This window comes from Phytophthora sojae (genome assembly GCF_000149755.1).
Source record: "Phytophthora sojae unplaced genomic scaffold PHYSOscaffold_1, whole genome shotgun sequence".
In the NCBI taxonomy this organism is placed as follows: Eukaryota; Oomycota; class Peronosporomycetes; order Peronosporales; family Peronosporaceae; genus Phytophthora; species Phytophthora sojae.
The window spans coordinates 12,143,356-12,159,803 of record NW_009258115.1 but is presented as its reverse complement, the minus strand read 5'-3'; the positions used below and the strand labels follow the sequence as shown (position 1 = coordinate 12,159,803).

Sequence of the window (16,448 nt, the reverse complement as noted above, 5' to 3'; positions counted from 1 at the left end):
GTAAATCCCGACTCGGCGAGCACACGCGCCACCGTATTTTCACAGCAGCTTATGCTTAAGAAGCACCAACAAATCATCCTACCGATTGGCATTATTGCTGCCATCAGCATAGCAGCTTAAAACACATATCGGCAAGCCAGTGTCTAGCTCTAGTATTGATAGAGCTCAGCAAGCTTTCTCTAGTTGATAAGCATGGCTCCACCGAAATCGCGCGCGTCCGACACCGTGGGACGCGAAAGCCTACCGATGACAAACGCTGCCATCGACACCGTTGCTCCCTCTACACCAGCACTTCGACCTGCACTGACGCCGCTAGCTGGCACCGCTTGCTACAAGCCTGCGGCCCAGACTGAGCCCCGCGTTGCCTTGTGCCTCGCCACGCTCACTCGCCATCTTCAACGCGAAGCCGTTACCGAGATCTTCCTGGTGTCGACGACCAGCGCCATGTTGGGCATCGATAGCATGGCGGACGACGCTATAAGCGCAGCAGCTAGCCTACATCGAGCCTGCACGTTCTGTTGCTTGTCATGGGCGAAACGTGCCGCATCTTGCTCTTACCTTGCCTTGCAGCGCCAGCATTCCCCCCCCCCCCTTGGTGCCGGTGCTGGTGCCCTCGCTTGCCATCGCCTGATCTCGTGCGCACGTTGAAGCTGGCGAAAGGATCTTTTGCCCGGTCTCTGCGCATGGCCTCACAAAACCCCACAAGTGGGAGAGGACCCCCGGATAAACACGGCACCTGGCGGCGCCAGTACTCGCAGTTAACTCGCCCACGCTGAGCACCGCAGCGCAGTCGGCCTCAGGACGCCGATAAGAGCATCGACGCTCTTATCACCTCGATGCTATTTGCCCGCAGCACTCCGCGTCAACGCCGTTTTCCCTCGTTTTTAGCGCTGCGACGGCTGCGCCTGTTTCTGCGCCGCGTGGTTTCGAAAAACTGGGTTGCGGGTTGAGGGGGCGACTAACTGCCGTCCTGACTTGCGTTCAGTATTGCCTCTCATCTGAGTTGCCGAATCAGAGCCAAGTACATGGAAAGATGACAGACGGCTGACCCTAGGATCGCTGGCGCTTGGGCGGTTGAGGGACCGACCGGGAGTGGGCCGAGTACGGCACAAGTGAATATCTGGCCGCAGGCGCTAGCATCTCGTTCGCGCGCCTTGCCTTGCTATTGCCATCGCTCCACCTCCGCCCCATGACCGGCAGATCCGACTCGCGCATGCGGGAGGCCGAGGAGGTCCTCCCGCTGCTGGCGCTGGAGGCCAAGAATGCCGCCAAACGCGACATGGCGTACGCCAAACCCAGCGCAGGCTCCACGTCGCAGCAGCAGCACTACCAGCGCGCGGGCTACGTGTCGTACGCGCTCAAGCCCGAATCGCGCCAGCTCAGCGCCATGTACGGCACCATGCCGGCCACGCCCCTGCACGCCGACCAGCACAGCAACCAGAGCGAGACCGAGAGCGACAGCGACGGCAGCTGCACGGCCAGCAGCAGCACCGGCGGCTCGCTGCAGTCCATCCTGCGGATCTCGTCGTGCCGCAGCAGCCTCAAGAAGCAGGTCTCGGTCGAGTTCGCGCTCGACATCGACAGCGACGAGGACGAGAACACCAAGCGGAGGCTCGACGGCTCGTGCGCCGCGCGCTGCATGCCGCGCCGCCTCACCATCGAGGAGAAGGCGGCGCTGTACCGCGTGCGCCCCGACCTGGAGCTCGTGCCCACGGTGCTGCTGCTCTCGGAGCTCGAGGAGATCCGGCGACGGCGCCAGCGCAAGCTCATGTTCTCGATCCTGGGCGCGTCGCTCATCCTGCTCATGATGATCGTCTTCTACTACCTCGTCTCGCAAATGTAACCCCCTAGCCATCTACTCATCCCAGTCCATGTCGGCCGAGTCCTAGGAAAGAGGACTCGCACGCACGCACAGGGGCCGCCGCCATTGCTCGAGCCGCCCTCTGTATGTTTTTTTATTAACAACTAGATAATACATTAGAAACTGTCACGGCGTCCGCCCAAAACGAAAACGCCGCCTTCTTCCCATGCCTCGAATGCCTAACTCCGCCCATGCTCAATCTATACCATAAAGAACGCGGCCAAGATATCATGGTGATGGCCTTATATCCACGAACTCAAAGCTCAGCAGCACTGTAACAGTAAACCGCAGTACGAGCTCTTCCTTCTTGACTTGACTTGAAAGGAGTTCTATTACGGGTGGACCTCGTTTGATGCTGATTTGACTACATAAGTACGGAAATATGCAACTTAACGATGGGCGATCCAGAGCGGCACTCTGGGGCGTGGAGTATCCGCGCAGCGGCTCGTCGAGTCATCCTCAGGGCCGGAGACAAGGCGCTGGATGAAGGAGTACAGAGTGGCTGTGTCGACCTTGATCATGTGGCGTCGACGGTTGAGTGAGCGCAAATGAGTGGAGAGATTACACACCGTCACTCAGTGTTTTGTGTAACCATAAAAAGTGTAGCAGCACCTAGAAATTGTGTTGGGATACCAACTGTATAGATAGGAAGCACCACCTAAAAAATAATGAAAAACACCGACTAAAATAGAGCAGCCACCCACTTGTTGGCGACGGGACACTACATTTTAGCAGTTAGCAACTTGCCATGGAGGGCCGTGAGGAAAACGCAGCCGACACCCTGGGGTCTCTACCTTCTTCGGACTCCGACAGCGCAGATGAGGCTGAATCACCAAGGTGGACTAAGATCTGGGCATCGGCGACCGCCTCTGAGGCGTTTGAAGCCTTTCGTGATACCCTCCCTAGGCGAAGCATCAAGAGGAGTGACCGTACAAACTGCACAATCGACCATCTACTCAACAAGAACTACGCTCTCGCTACTGCCATGCACAAGATGCGAGTTCAGACTACAAAGTGCCGATCGCGGCGATGCCATCCTCATCGCTCTGAAGACGATGACGAGAATGACTCAGCCATTGATGCCCCGGGGGACTGTCCATGCCGATATAAGTTCAAGAATTGCCAATCGTCCGATGTGCAGGAGGTCTTTCAGCGCGACGCCCACCTGGCGGACGTCGACGGGTCCTCCAGCCCCATCGTGCGCAAGTTAACACCTGAGATGAAGACCTTCATAGTGGAGCAGCTCAGCTCGGGTGTGAAAACGACGGCTTCGCGTTTGTTTGACGTTATCTGTAGCATGGTGCACGAAGGTGACATGCGTGGGCCCCCGCCCGAAGACCAGCAGGTTGTGGACTTTGTGAAAAATTGGAGACGGAAAAATCCTAAGAACGAAATGGCGCCTACAATCGAGATTTGCAATGGCCACCTCTACGAGCAACAAGATATAGCGACATTATACGAGTTTGAAATGATGATCCTTTGCGACACGCAACCGGATGCGCGACCGGGAAGCACAAGCATTGTGTCGCGCTTAGGAGATGGATCAGAGGCATTCCCGTTTCGTGTTGGGATGACGTGCATTCGGCAAATCCGCGATTACATCTCGGTACAGAATCGCAGTGACTTTACAACGATTCTGCATGTCGATAGTACCCCTAGCAGGGCCATCCATGGCTACTCGGTCTTTGCATTTGGCTACTCGGATCAAAGTTGCCACTTTGTGCCGCTAGCCTACTTCTGTACATCCCAGAAGCGGAAGCTGGGTATCGGCTGGTGTCTTCGCTACATTAAACGGGTCTGTGTGGATATCTGCGATGTACCTTTCGCCCCTCAGTACGTGATGATGGACGCTGACAAAGCCTAATTCAATGCATCCGTGACCGAGCTGCCCCATTCTACCGTTCTAATGTGTTGGTTCCATGTCACTAAGAACGTGTGGAAGTACGCAGCGGAGTTCCGCGTCTCCTACGACGACACGGCAGCTGTGTTTGAAGATCTCTATGACAGGCACTGTGCACTGCGGCCGGATTTTGAAGCTGTAAAAGCGCGGGTTTTGGGGAGGTGGAGGGGACTAGCAGCAGAATCTGCCGTCCGCAAACTTACAGACCATGTGACAAAGCAGTGGATTGAGACCCAGCGCTTTGCTAAATGGCAGGCGTTCTACACCCCGCGAGGATATGCTGCGACCAATAATCCGCTTGAGCAGTATCATCGGCGTTTGAAACTGGAGTGCCCAAGCAATGAGCATACGCCCGATGAATTGATCAAGAGTCTTAATGGTGTGCGGCTTGCTTTTCTGCATCGAAATGTTGTTTTTTGCAATTATCCTACAGCCTCAGAAAGGCTCCTGCTCCTGTACCGGCTTTTGTGTCGCCGAGGTTGCATTTCCGTAGAGCGTCTGCCTCCGATTGGGACTGTCCAGGCCGATTTGTACCGCGTCCTGCATCGGCCTTTGGCTCTAACCGCCACAGAGAAGAAGTCGGTGAAGCAGTCAATTAAATCCGCCAATACAAGGCGCAAGCAACTCGAAGGCATGCCCGCTGCGGGCTGGGTTATTGATGTCCGCAGCAAGGCTTGACCTTTCCCATATTTCGAGAAAAACGATGCCTGTTGTCATCTTGCTGCAGCGTGTATCCATGCAGGCGTGCATATGCCAGGCGTAGGCAACAATGGCAGGCAGTTCGTGCACCCGCGTCATCGCGCAGATCGGGTGCGCGTGGAATCTGCAGCTGTAGTTGACGCGAATGCTCTGGATGGTGTCAGAGCGGGTGCCGCCGAAGATACCCCCACTACTCGCGTCCAAGGACTGCAACAAACCCAAGAACTGGATCAGGTTGCAGGCAGCAGTACGATTGAACCCGATACTGAACGGCAGCTTCTGCAAACTATTTATCGCGAACCGGCCCCTGCTGTACAGCAGGTAGAACAGAACGATGGGCGTGATGACGACAGTACGCAGGATGCGGTGTCGGATTTGCCATGTACGAGTACTCAGCTATCTCTTCCAGCAGCCTCAATTCAACTTTCGGTCCAGCTCTCTCAGGACGACCGCGAGCCCGAAAACGTCCGAAGCGGGCTTACTATTTGTCCTGTTGTCGAATTGGCAGACCAAGTCGAGCGTCCACGTGGTGGTGGGCGCAGCACTACATCGGAGAACCCTATGAACACAAATGTGCAGGTCGGCGTTCGTCGCTCTCGTCGCGCACCAAAACCTACGAAGCGATCGATTGAGTCTCGCTTACAAAATGATAAGCGGGCACGAACAACTATCGCTAAGCGTTAGAGGAATTATGCTTGCTCGCATCTTTTATTCATTCTACTTATCTCTCAATATACCGTTGCATTGATATTCACTAAAATTCAGGTTAAAGTTTTACCGACGGCCAACCTTACAAGTTCGCCTGACCATTCTCATCTATTGTTTATTCCAGGCCATGTATGCGCGCAGGATTGTCTACACGATGACGCTCAGGTGCGGCTTGATCCCGCTTTAGTCTGTGTGACGACGCTCATACATGACAAGTTCGTGGACGTCCTCGACCACATCCCCGTTCAGTCGTTAAACGGATCCTCGTCAAATGTCGAGACGCCCGCCAAGGGCGTCTCTCACAGTCTGCACGACAAGCGACGCGTGAATACGGGTGAGATGATTAAGATACTCTAGCGCGTGACGGCGGAAGTTGGTTTTCATGATAGGGAGGTGTTGCAGCAGTTTGTTACGGCCACATCGCCCGAGACTGTCGGGTCCTCGAGCTTGGCCAAATTACCGCCGTACCCCCGTCGGTCATGCGGGTTTGCCGTACTGAGCGCTTAAAGCGCAGAGGGATTGATGCGTGGTGGCAATCGCGTTGAATCTGATGAGCTAGTCGATCACTTCTCTATGTGTACATAGGCAACGAATATACGTGCTTGAACCCCTTCCTGTCGGTGTTATTACACGTGCGAACTCCTATTCCATCCGTGGATATGCTATATTTGCTATGTCGGTCTTTTTTTGTATTGCTGTGGTGGTGTTCACTTAAGTGTAGGTGCTACAGCCGATTCTTTCGGTGCTGAAACACCCCCCTCAGCGCAAATGGGCAATGAAGGAGGACTTGACGCCGGCAGCAATGACCTTGGGGCTAGCAGCTTCCCGACCGAAAGCGTCGTTGGTTCGGTTGATCCAGGTGGCTCGCATGAAAATGCCGCGGAGTATCAGCCACAAGCCGTATGCCAGTTCGTGGTGCGCTGCCCAGCTCGAGTGAAGCAGCTCTGGTTCCGAGGAGAAAGCCCAACCAGGAGGGCGTGCAACGGAGTAGCAGGGACCAGATTGGACGTAGTGCAGACCACGCCTGCTGAGTTGGTGAAAGCAGCGGGCCAGACTCTCGCGCTGGTAGCAATCTTGTCTGGGGCAGGTGGTCGGGTCGCGGCGTCCGGTTTGGAGAAAGAAACGCTTGCTGTTCACGTGCATCAGCTCATGGAGCACCCGAAACTGGATGTCGTAGGTGGTAGGCAGCATCCATCGCTTGACTAGCGCCAGTCGGTTGGAGTGACCTTTGAGCGCGCTAACTTCGCAATGAAGGCGTTTGGCTCGAGACTCCCATGCCGAGGTCGGAGGACGGAGGAGCGCGGTGCTCTTAGCTTGAAACGTCGTCGGATAGTTGAACCTCTCGTACAGCATGTCACTATAGTATATGCGCTAGAATAGTCATGCTTACCATTCCCGCAGCCACTTCGCCACCACATCGCTTGGCTCGGCCGACGCGCACGCCCGCGGCGTACCGGACCCCACCCGAGGCAAGGCGGCCAATTGATACTACTTACGTTGGTTCTTCTTCTAGCTAGGTTGTTGCTGCAGCTGCGCGGCCATCGCCTTGTCGCAATCGCCTCGTCGCTCCTTCTCTCCTTCTCTCTCATTCTAGAGAACTCGACCCACACAGGCATAAGTCAATATGACGGACGGCGCGGGCTTCAAAGAGCGCGAGGCGGCGCTGCTGCGCGAGCTGTCGGCGCTCTACACGAAGCTGAACCAGGTGCGCGAGAAGCGCGTCAAGGCGGAGCAGGAGAGCGGCTCTGGAGCCGATGGAGACGTCGACGCGGACGACGACGCGGGCGGCAGAGGCTCGAGACGCCGCCGCCGCGTGCTGCTCGTGACGCGCACGCTGCCCTTCTGGCTCGTGTCGGAGGACGCGCAGTCCCAGTGGCGTGCCGAGTTCCCGGAGCACGCGAGTCTGAACGGTGCCATGGAGATCTTCCGGTCGCTGCACGAGAGCTACGACTGCGTCTGGATCGGCTCCGTGCACGGCGAGATCGAGCCCAGCGAGCAGAACACGCTGAAGGAGCAGCTCCTGCAGGACCGCAACTACTACCCCGTGTTCCTGGACGAGAAGCGCGAGCGACTGTACTACCAGGGCTTCTGCAAGACCGTCATGTGGCCGCTGTTCCACTCGTGTCCGCCGACGACTGACGACCAGATTATCCAGCACGAGATGATGGAGGGGGGACAAGAGGATGAGCGCAGTATGGAAAAAATGTGGCAGGCCTACGTCGCTGCCAACCAGGCGTTCGCTGATGCAGTGCAGGAAGTTTACGAGGAAGGAGACTTGATCTGGATCCAGGGGTATCACTTGACGCTGGTGCCGCAAATGGTGCAGAACCTGTTCCCGAACGATAATATCTGCTTGGGCTTCTTCATGCACATCCCGTTCCCGTCGGCGGAGCTGTACCGGATACTCAACAACCGAGAGGAGATTTTGACGGGGATATTAGGCGCCGACCTGATTGGATTCCAGACGTACGAGTACGCGCGGCATTTCCAGAGCGCGTGTGTGCGCCTGCTCGGACTGGAGAGCAGTCACAAGGGCGTGGACTACAATGGACACTTTGCGCGCGTGACGATCTGTCCCGTGGGGATTGACGCAGATAAGTACATTGCGATGGTGCAGTCGGACTCGGTGCAGGAGCAGATGAAGCAGCTCGAGAGCCAATTTGCCGGCAAACAGGTCATTCTCGGTGTAGATCAACTTGACCAGACGAAAGGTTTGGTGCATAAGCTGCTGGCTGTTGAGGAGCTGTTCACGCAGAAGCCGGAGCTCGCGAAGGAGGTGGTGTTTTTGCAGATCGTTACGGGTGCGTCAGTGTTTGAGTCGGCGCTCGAGTCTCAAGTTGAGTCTCTCGTGTCACGTATCAACAGCAAGTTGCAAGATATCGGTACCGAAGGCCCTGTGCAGTATTTGAATAAAGAGATTGCAGTGGAGGCTCTGATCGCGTTGTACGCGCTGGCAGATGCGTTAGTGATCACGCCGGTCCGTGACGGCATGAACACTGTTCCGTTTGGATATATAGTTTGCCGGGAGGCGACAAGCAAGCATGCGCGCGTGATTCTGAGCGAGTTTGCCGGCTGCGCGCAGTCCTTAGGCGGAGCAAGACTGGTGAACCCATGGAATACCGAAGAACTCACTGACGCGCTGCAAGAATCTCTGCGGGACAACGACGAAGTGATGCGTGCTCACCAGCACATGTACAGCTACGTGAGTTCGTTCACGTCGTGGCATTGGGCGGACAATTTCCTGGAGCAGCTTCACGAATGCAGCGAAGAGAACGCGCTCTCGGTGTCTGGACGCGAGTTGAGTCGACGGGATATGACATCCGCGTACTCGCGGTCGTCGCGGCGTCTGATCTTCATCAACTACGAAGGTGTGCTAGCGGCTGAAGCGTCCATTCCGGAACTGGCTTATCCGCCCCAAGAGCTCATCTGGCAGCTGTCGATGCTGACGAAGGACCCGCGCAACACGGTGGTATTAGTGAGCGCGCGTAGCACATCGGTGTGCGAACAGTGGTTTGCCGGCTTGTCTGGCAATCTCGTTCTTGCAGCAGAGTACGGCGTGTACGTGAAGTGGGTCGGCAAAAATGAGTATTGGCACTGCATGGTGCCCAACATGGACATGAGTTGGTGGGAGCACGTGGTTCCGTTGCTGGAGTATTACACTGAACGGACCCCGGGCGCGTACATCGAGCGCAAGGAGAGCTCTGTGGCTTGGCATTATCGCGATTGCGATTTGGACCACGGTTTGTGGCAGGCGAGTGAGCTGTTGGTCTCATTGCGTGAAATCACACGAGCGCTTCCGGTGTCGGTGTGCCCAGGAAATCGATACCTTGAGGTCCGACCACAGAAGGTTAGCAAGGCGACACTTTTCGAGCGGATCTGGGAGTTTATGAACTGGTCGACGCTGTTCCCGGGCGAGGATCCAGTGACGACTGAGTACTTCGGAGAACCGGTGCACTCGCAGTCGTCGCCGATGATGAAACCGCGTGGATTTTACAACAATCCAGCCGATGACGAGATGCCGGAGTTTAGCCTGGATGATCGACACCTATCGGAATCGGGCGGTGACTATATTCATGCCGGCAGGAAAGATTCTGTAAGTTTTAGTTTGGATGCTGGGGCGCTAAGCTCGTTGGACGTTCTGGACGATAAACAACCGGTCGATTTCGTTCTGGTTATCGCCTCTGGGGATGACCGCACCGATGAGGATTTGTTCGCGTTCCTGGTCCCTCCGCCGATTGATTTGGAGGCTTACTGCCGGCAGCTCGAGAAGGACGAGTTCGACGATATGTCGGAGAGTCAAATGCAACAAGACGGACTTGTGGGGATGAAGATTGAGGCAGAAGATACGTCGTCGTCTTCATTTGGTCATCGCCGAAGCTTTATCCAGGACTCGGGCGACAGCGAGGGTGGAATCGGTTCCTCCAGCTTTGGTGATATCAGTGACGACATGTCGTACAACGCCTTTAGACGTCTATTGGGACGAGATGGCAGCTTGACGTCACTTGCTGCAGGATCGCCTGGAGAGCGCGGAGGTCTATCAGCTGCAGCGTCGTTGGCTCGACTCAGTTCGCAGCCTAATGACGCAGATTTCCTCATGCTGGGAGAAAATATGACCAAGTTGACACCTTTGGCAAAGCCATCCATTTCCGACGGCGCGGCAACTATGTTTCCTGTGGCGATGCTCAACCGGCCGTCTAATGCGCGACGTGACGAGATCACTGAGAAGAGTAAATTCACTCCTCGTCGGGACTTCCCGCCGTCTGCTGCTTTATTCAAGGCTATGAAGGTGAAGTACGGCGACAACTTTGGAATTCACAGACTCCCAGACACCCCTGCAGCCTGTTGGGCACTTGTTTGCCCTCCTACTGCACGCGCAAAACTAGAAGACGGCGCGGGAGCACAGAGTGGCGGCAGTTCGACTACACCGTCAGAGGGGAAGGCATCCGTAACTGGAAGTCCTCCGAATGCTGCCCAAGTGTGCACTACACCACCGTCAGGCCTACAAAGCTTAACCGCAGACGATTCTCCGGGTAACACGTCCTACAGCAGTGGACCATTGGCTACACCTCCGAGAGCAGACCATGGCGGTGAGGGCGATGGTAGTGGTGGGGAGCAGACTCAAGTCGAAATCGACGACAAGGACAAGACTATCTCTGAAAAGCAGCTTTACGAGGAGAAAGAAACTGTGGAAACTGAAGCGCTAGCAAGCCAAACGACATCGGTCTCTACCGATGAACCTGACGATGGGCGGTATCGCTTCCCCGTCAATACATTCGTGTGCACGCTGGGCCGGAAACTCTCGCAGGCGCCATACTTTATCAAGAACTCGGGCGATTTGTTCCAGCTGGTACAGGAAATGGGTATGAGCAGCCACATCCGCAAGCAGCGAATGCTTTCCATGGGCAGCGTCGGGGATATTTAACCGCTGTCGACCTCTTACGCAAGTCCTTTCATGCGAAGCAGCCCGATCGCGTTCCCCACTCCAGTGTGGTGCGTGTATTCCTTTCCTGGGGGCATATAGTATAACATGGATAGCGTTATTATTTTATTCGGCGGGGTGGCGATTTTGAAATGAAGTTAAAGGGCGAACCCTCAAGAAAATATAATGGGTTAAAGGCAAGCAGGGAACAGAGCTTACCGTTCTCATTGCAGAGCAGGAACAGCCATTCGGAGGCGTAGCGTCTGACGTCGGTATCCAGGCACGTGAGGAAAAACTTCAACTGCTTGAAGAAGAACGCCTTCGTCCGGTCAATTGTCGTAGGCGGCGCAATAGGAACCAAATCACCAGACGTGGTTGCTGGGAGGATGGCCTTCTTGAAACAGGCTAGAATCTCTGGATCCCCTGTCTTGGCCATGTTGTGGCATACAATCAGCGTCGGCAGCATCTCTTTGAGCGGCCTAAACACAGTTGCAACGTTAGCTAGAAAATGTAGGCAAAGGATGAAAAGATCGCACCAACCGAGTTTTCTCGATGCGAACAACCAACAGCATTGCGTGTAGATGATCAATCACTGGGGATAGCATAGATCCATCGCTTACACCGGTCTCTTTATTCGCGCCGTGTTGCTGCTGAATGAACGCGGCAAGGAGACTCCCCGGCAGAAACATGAACACCTCCATGGCCTTGTTCTTGAGCTCGACAAGGTTGGCATTCAACGGGGATATCTCCGGGTGCTTGAAACGGAGAATCTCCAACAGCAGTCCCCCAAGTCTGTGCAGGTACCAGTAAACTCGGTCAGTGAGTTAATTCCATGCAGTTTGTAGATCTAAAGCACCGTACTGGCGAACGGTATTGAATACATCCGGAAGTAGTTTCTCCTGTTCAGCTGTCCACTGCATGTCATTTACCAGCACAGTGACCAGCCTGACCAAGTCAAGAAGTAAAGTTGCGCGGTCGCCCACGACGATTCCTGTCTGGTTCCCATGTTTGAAGGCGTAAAAGAGTGTCTACAAAACGCATATCACACAGCAACATTAGCTGGAGTGGCCATCGGTCTGCTGGCGATGCACCACATTACCGCATGAATGAGCTGCCAGGCTTCGAGTGACGTGCTCAAATAGCGAGGCACTTCCGGCGCTTCACAAGACACCAGCAAGACTTTCCAAACCAACCAATGTAGCGACGCAGTGCCTCCACACTTCGATATTCCGAGCAACCGAGTCACAATCCCCTTTGCAATAAGCGTCTCGGACACGAACTCGGGCCGCGAGTAGACGGAGTTAATCATGCACTTGAGCGCTTCTTCGCGCACGCGTGGGCTCCAACTCGGGTCTTCACCTAACACAAGGAAACTATCCAGTGCCTTCACCAATGCCATTAGCGTGCAGATTAGTAGGCTATGGTGATGGAACTAGTACCTCTGCAGATAGCAACTGGTCGATGCCGCGTCGGTCCCGCATGAACACTCGGCAGGAATCCAACAGCCGATAGATCGCTAAGTGACACCAATACATTAGTGTAGTTCTTCCCCAACATTGTCTCTGTTTATAATACCGTCATTTTGCTCTGCATTTGGAGTCTCCACCGCCGCCGCCTCGGTCACAATGGACCTGATCTTGCCCGCAGCTTGCTCGCGAGCTTGGACACCCTCCAGATCAGCTACCACCACCACAAACAGGTTAACCATCATGCATTAATCCGCACAGCCATCGCATGTGCTATCGCCAACCCGAGCCGCTCTGCACCGCCCGCGCGAACTCCTCAGTCCACGGCCACACCATGTTGGTCGGTCCCCTTTTGTGCTGCACGAAGCGACGTTGCGCAGTTGAAGTGGATCACATCTTCTCTTCTCTGATTGGCTTCGACTTTCGGCCAATGACGTCTGACCACTTGGAGCTCGACGTTGCGCTCTTTCAACATGTCGATCCACAACCGAAAACCTCGAGCAATAGGCAAGAGCAGCAGAAAACTCGAAGATGAAGTGGACGGCGATTCTCGTGGCGGCGGTGATGGCGGCGGTGCAGGTGCAGGCCAAGGACGACCTGCCGCCGGACGCGCAGCTGCGCATCGGCGTCAAGTACCGCCCCGAGGAGTGCCCCAAGAAGAGTCAGCTGGGCGACGTGCTGTCGATGCACTACACGGGCACGCTGCGCAAGGACGGCTCCAAGTTCGACTCGAGCCTGGACCGCAATCAGCCCTTCGAGTTCCCGCTGGGCGCCGGCCGCGTTATTAAGGTCGGTCACTGCCGGTATCATATGTGGGGATTTACTATGCTGTTGCAGTGTACTGACTGACGTCACTCGAATGGTTTTTGGCGGAATGTTGTGTGTTGATGGAAGCAGGGCTGGGACCAAGGGTGCGTACTGTGCAAATTAGTTATGAGGTGATGCGTGCAGTGTAGAGGAGGCTAACGTGCTGGCATTTGTGTTGTGCTTTTGCCGTTGATGTCGTTTTTGCAGACTGGTGAACATGTGTGTCGGGTGCGTACTGCTGCGTGCATATTCTGTTGCTTGGTAATTATTTATTGCTGACTTGCTGGTGCTGTTTGCTGTTTCTGCTGTCCATTCTCAGTGAGAAGCGTCGTCTGACGATCCCGTCGAACATGGGCTACGGCGACCGCGGCTCGCCCCCGAAGATCCCCGGCAAGGCCACGCTGGTGTTCGACGTCGAGCTGCTCGAGATCAAGGGCAACAGCGACGAGCTGTAAATGAACGAGGATGCTCATCATATCGCACAACCCGTTCTTTATGCTGGACCCGAGCAGGCTGCAGCAGAATCGTAAAATGAGAATGTGACGTAGTTGTTCCGGTGTCTCTCGGCCCTGCCTTCCCTACATTATGTCAGACTCACCACCGATATCTGATACCCCAGGTTACAGGTCAATGCGCTGCTCACCACTCACTGACAAGTTCCATTACGAAGGGGACGACAGCGGACACCTCTTCCGCCGTAAGCTCGAACCTAAGACGAACTTAGTGTACTTAGAAAATAATGGAGCGGCCGAGTAAGAAGCGGCGCGCTAATGAGCTGCCTCCAGCGCTCTCCGAGAGCTCTGAGGCTCGGAGTAGCGTCCACCAGGGTGCCCTCTTCGACGCTGAGATGATGCAGCAGCAGTTGGAGCTCTTTGTTCGCAGCGGAAACGTGGACTCGGCGCAGATTCTAGGCGAACTTTTGGTGTCCGTAGCGCTGTTTCCATCGGATTCCGAGCCTCACAGTAGCAGGAGCGACGCGCGCGCTGCATCAGAAGAGAGTTTCCTGTCACGGAGGACGATGGAGCACTTTGAGGCACCTGCGGGCAGCGCGCAAGCGCTGTCGCCCGGTTTCCACGCCAAGACGCTGCGTCTGTTTGCAGATTTGATGCTGGCCAAGCGCGAGTTTAAGCGCGCCATTGTGAGTTGCAAGCTGCCGAGGGGCAGGAAGTATGGCGTTATATGGGTGATGGCTAATAAGTGGTGGGTTATGCCTTTCGCAGCGTTACTACCACCACAGTTGCAGAGATCTGAGTGTCGTGACGAACGAGGACGAGCAGGAGGTGAAGCTGAAAGTGGCCAGGTGCTACGTGCAGCTCAACTGCGTGCACGAAGCTATTGAAGTGGTACCGTCGATTTGAAGATCATGTAATGATTGAGACAGCGAGCGATCTAACGGAGAGGTGTTATTCTGTGTAGTTGAAGTCGACACCGCCGGAAGGACGGACCTTGAGCATGAACTTGCTGCTTGGGAAGTTGTATGTGACCGAAGGGCTACAGAACAAGGCTGAGGAGAGCTACAGCGCGGCGCTGCGGCAAAATCCATACGCGCTCGAAGCAGCTTTGGCGCTCACCAAGCTAGCGGCAGCTAAGGATGCGTCTCCGGATGCGTTTGCAGGCTCCGATGGAACAACGAAGGCTGGTGAAAATGCTTGGTTGGCGGGGGCGGAATCGGGCGCACGACAACATGAGATCGAACGATTCTATGTCAAAGCTACTGCGACAACGAGGGCAACAAACTCCATCCTGTCTCCGACAGACGCACAGTGGATGCAGATGCTGGTGGCAGCTCACATGGGTGACGAGCGCGGGAATTTTCGAAGTACGTCACACTACAAGGGTCTGCGTGGTGGCGCTTTCTGGAATCTCGCTGTGGTCTAATGCGTTATCTCGCCGTTTTGCATGACGTTTGACATACACTCAGCTGCTACTGAAGCATATAACGCGCTGGATCGAGTATTTCCAAAGAACTTGCACTGCTTGCTGCGCAGAGGGACGCTTGAAATCGACCAAGAACTGCTGCATCAAGCCCACATAACCTTCAAGCGAGCACGGCAAGTTGACGAATTGAATTTGGCGTTTATGGACAGCTACGCCAATTGCTTGCGAAAAGGAAACTCTCGGACCAATCTGAACGACTTGGTGCAGGAGTTGTTCCAGATCAGCGACTCGTGCACCGAATCATGGCTTGCCGCAGCATACTACAATGATGTAAAGGGTGACTACGAGACGGCACTGCAGTTCTGCGAGCGCGCTGTTGAAGATCGGAATTTTCACGCACCAGCTCACTTGCTGCGTGGAGAGCTGCTGTTGCGATTGAATCGCCCGCAACTCGCACTGAAAGCGTTCTGGGAAGCATGTCGGCTCAAGCGATCGCTAGAAGCGTACACCGGTATCATCACCAGCTACTGCGACCTGTTTGCAATTGGCGTCAATCGGTACAAGGAGGCGTTTGCAACAGCCAAGAGTGTCGTGAAGTTGTTCCCTCAGAAGGCGCAGAGCTTCGTGCTGTTCGGCAGCGTGCTCGCGCTCAGTTCCGATCGTCGAGAGCAAGCACGGCAGGCTCTACAAAAGGCGCTGACTATGGATCCTCGCAAGCTCTCGACCAATTTCGCGCTTGCTGACTTGCTGGTTGAGGAGGGCAACTTGCGCGGTGCCATTGAAAGGTACGCGTGAACTAGGCATCTTCCTGTTGATCGGTTCTGCTCAGTTTGTCTAACAAACTCATTTGATAATAAATACTCTAGACTGCAGACACTGGGCGAGCGCCACCCACGGGAAGAAGTCTTCACCAAGCTGGCATCGGTGTATTCAATGGACAAGCAGTACGCTGAAGCGCTCAAGTACTTCCACCAAGCTCTGCGTCTAAACCCAGGGTCTACCGACGCGTTGCGCGGGCTGGACCGCCTCGAGAAGCTGATGCGTGGCGAAGACCCGGACGAGCTCAGCAACTCGATGGAGCAGATGGATCCCGAGGAGCCGGAGGAGTCGATGGAGGCGAGTGAGTACCTGTCGCCGTAAGACGAGTGAGAGATAACTGCACGGAACTACTGTAGAGCGTTTTACTTCCACTTGCTCAGCTAGCTCTCGCGAGGCGTTGCGTCGTCGCCCATGTCCGACGGAGTTCTGGTCCCATGGACTCGAGGTCCAGCCCCATGCAGCAGCAGCGCACGTGCTGTGGGGTGAAGTCGCCCCCCTCATTGGACTGCTAAAGATGAGAACGGGGCGAGCAGTTTCCTGCGCAGCTCTGTAGTGCAGCGCGGACTGCGTGTGCCCAGCAGCTTCAATGGTGAGGTGTCGGAAGGAAGACAGGCCGCGCGCGCAGTGGTAACGTCACCACTGCGCGGAAACCGCTTTCTCGGCAAAATATTCGACACGCAGCGCTCTCCATTGGCACCGGACCTCGCGCAAGCAAGCGAGTTGTGCAATGGTGTCCCGAGGGCGGATGCGCACGCTTCGACAGGGTGGAGCGGAATGCAAAATAGAGCTGAGTGCCATCTTAGGATCGTCGACGAATCAGGCCGAGAGCCGTTGGCTGAGGTTCTGAGGTCAAAACCTGAAGCTTAGCCGCAGCTTCAACGTAAACTTCAG

The 16,448-nt window shown here is 55.4% G+C and overlaps 9 protein-coding genes across 9 annotated transcripts; 7 read left to right on the top strand and 2 right to left on the bottom strand.

The window, feature by feature from the left end:
* Window positions 1-192: 192 nt before the first annotated feature.
* PHYSODRAFT_295166 (hypothetical protein) lies at window positions 193-648 on the top strand (the record flags this gene model as incomplete). The annotated part of the gene is made up of 1 exon (XM_009519318.1): window positions 193-648. One exon carries the CDS (start codon window positions 193-195, stop codon window positions 646-648), a length of 456 nt encoding a protein of 151 aa, XP_009517613.1.
* Window positions 649-1,125: 477 nt separating this feature from the next.
* Window positions 1,126-1,843, top strand: PHYSODRAFT_553385 (hypothetical protein; the record flags this gene model as incomplete). Its single annotated transcript, XM_009519317.1, has 1 exon — window positions 1,126-1,843. The coding sequence occupies exon 1, from the start codon at window positions 1,190-1,192 to the stop codon at window positions 1,841-1,843; it is 654 nt and encodes a 217-aa protein (XP_009517612.1). The 5' UTR covers window positions 1,126-1,189.
* Window positions 1,844-3,176: 1,333 nt separating this feature from the next.
* Window positions 3,177-3,338, top strand: PHYSODRAFT_465529 (hypothetical protein; the record flags this gene model as incomplete). Its single annotated transcript, XM_009519316.1, has 1 exon — window positions 3,177-3,338. A coding segment is annotated over one exon (162 nt), but the record flags the coding sequence as incomplete, so codon positions are not given.
* Window positions 3,333-3,725, top strand: PHYSODRAFT_468313 (hypothetical protein; the record flags this gene model as incomplete). The annotated part of the gene is made up of 1 exon (XM_009519315.1): window positions 3,333-3,725. One exon carries the CDS (start codon window positions 3,333-3,335, stop codon window positions 3,723-3,725), a length of 393 nt encoding a protein of 130 aa, XP_009517610.1.
* Window positions 3,726-5,927: 2,202 nt separating this feature from the next.
* On the bottom strand, window positions 5,928-6,521 carry PHYSODRAFT_323731 (hypothetical protein; the record flags this gene model as incomplete). Its single annotated transcript, XM_009519314.1, has 1 exon — window positions 5,928-6,521. One exon carries the CDS (start codon window positions 6,519-6,521, stop codon window positions 5,928-5,930), a length of 594 nt encoding a protein of 197 aa, XP_009517609.1.
* A 271-nt stretch (window positions 6,522-6,792) lies between these two features.
* Window positions 6,793-10,590, top strand: PHYSODRAFT_472166 (hypothetical protein; the record flags this gene model as incomplete). Its single annotated transcript, XM_009519313.1, has 3 exons — window positions 6,793-9,443; window positions 9,546-10,081; window positions 10,373-10,590. 3 exons carry the CDS (start codon window positions 6,793-6,795, stop codon window positions 10,588-10,590), a joined length of 3,405 nt encoding a protein of 1,134 aa, XP_009517608.1.
* A 436-nt stretch (window positions 10,591-11,026) lies between these two features.
* PHYSODRAFT_392472 (hypothetical protein) lies at window positions 11,027-12,377 on the bottom strand (the record flags this gene model as incomplete). The annotated part of the gene is made up of 5 exons (XM_009519312.1): window positions 11,027-11,066; window positions 11,128-11,379; window positions 11,826-11,971; window positions 12,027-12,103; window positions 12,338-12,377. Coding segments are annotated over 5 exons (555 nt in total), but the record flags the coding sequence as incomplete, so codon positions are not given.
* A 174-nt stretch (window positions 12,378-12,551) lies between these two features.
* Window positions 12,552-13,420, top strand: PHYSODRAFT_353748 (hypothetical protein). The gene is made up of 4 exons (XM_009519311.1): window positions 12,552-12,842; window positions 12,951-12,964; window positions 13,068-13,088; window positions 13,180-13,420. The coding sequence occupies exons 1-4, from the start codon at window positions 12,585-12,587 to the stop codon at window positions 13,313-13,315; spliced, it is 429 nt and encodes a 142-aa protein (XP_009517606.1). The 5' UTR covers window positions 12,552-12,584; the 3' UTR covers window positions 13,316-13,420.
* A 179-nt stretch (window positions 13,421-13,599) lies between these two features.
* On the top strand, window positions 13,600-15,878 carry PHYSODRAFT_349499 (hypothetical protein; the record flags this gene model as incomplete). Its single annotated transcript, XM_009519310.1, has 5 exons — window positions 13,600-13,998; window positions 14,081-14,200; window positions 14,277-14,679; window positions 14,782-15,523; window positions 15,605-15,878. The coding sequence occupies 5 exons, from the start codon at window positions 13,600-13,602 to the stop codon at window positions 15,876-15,878; spliced, it is 1,938 nt and encodes a 645-aa protein (XP_009517605.1).
* Window positions 15,879-16,448: the final 570 nt, after the last annotated feature.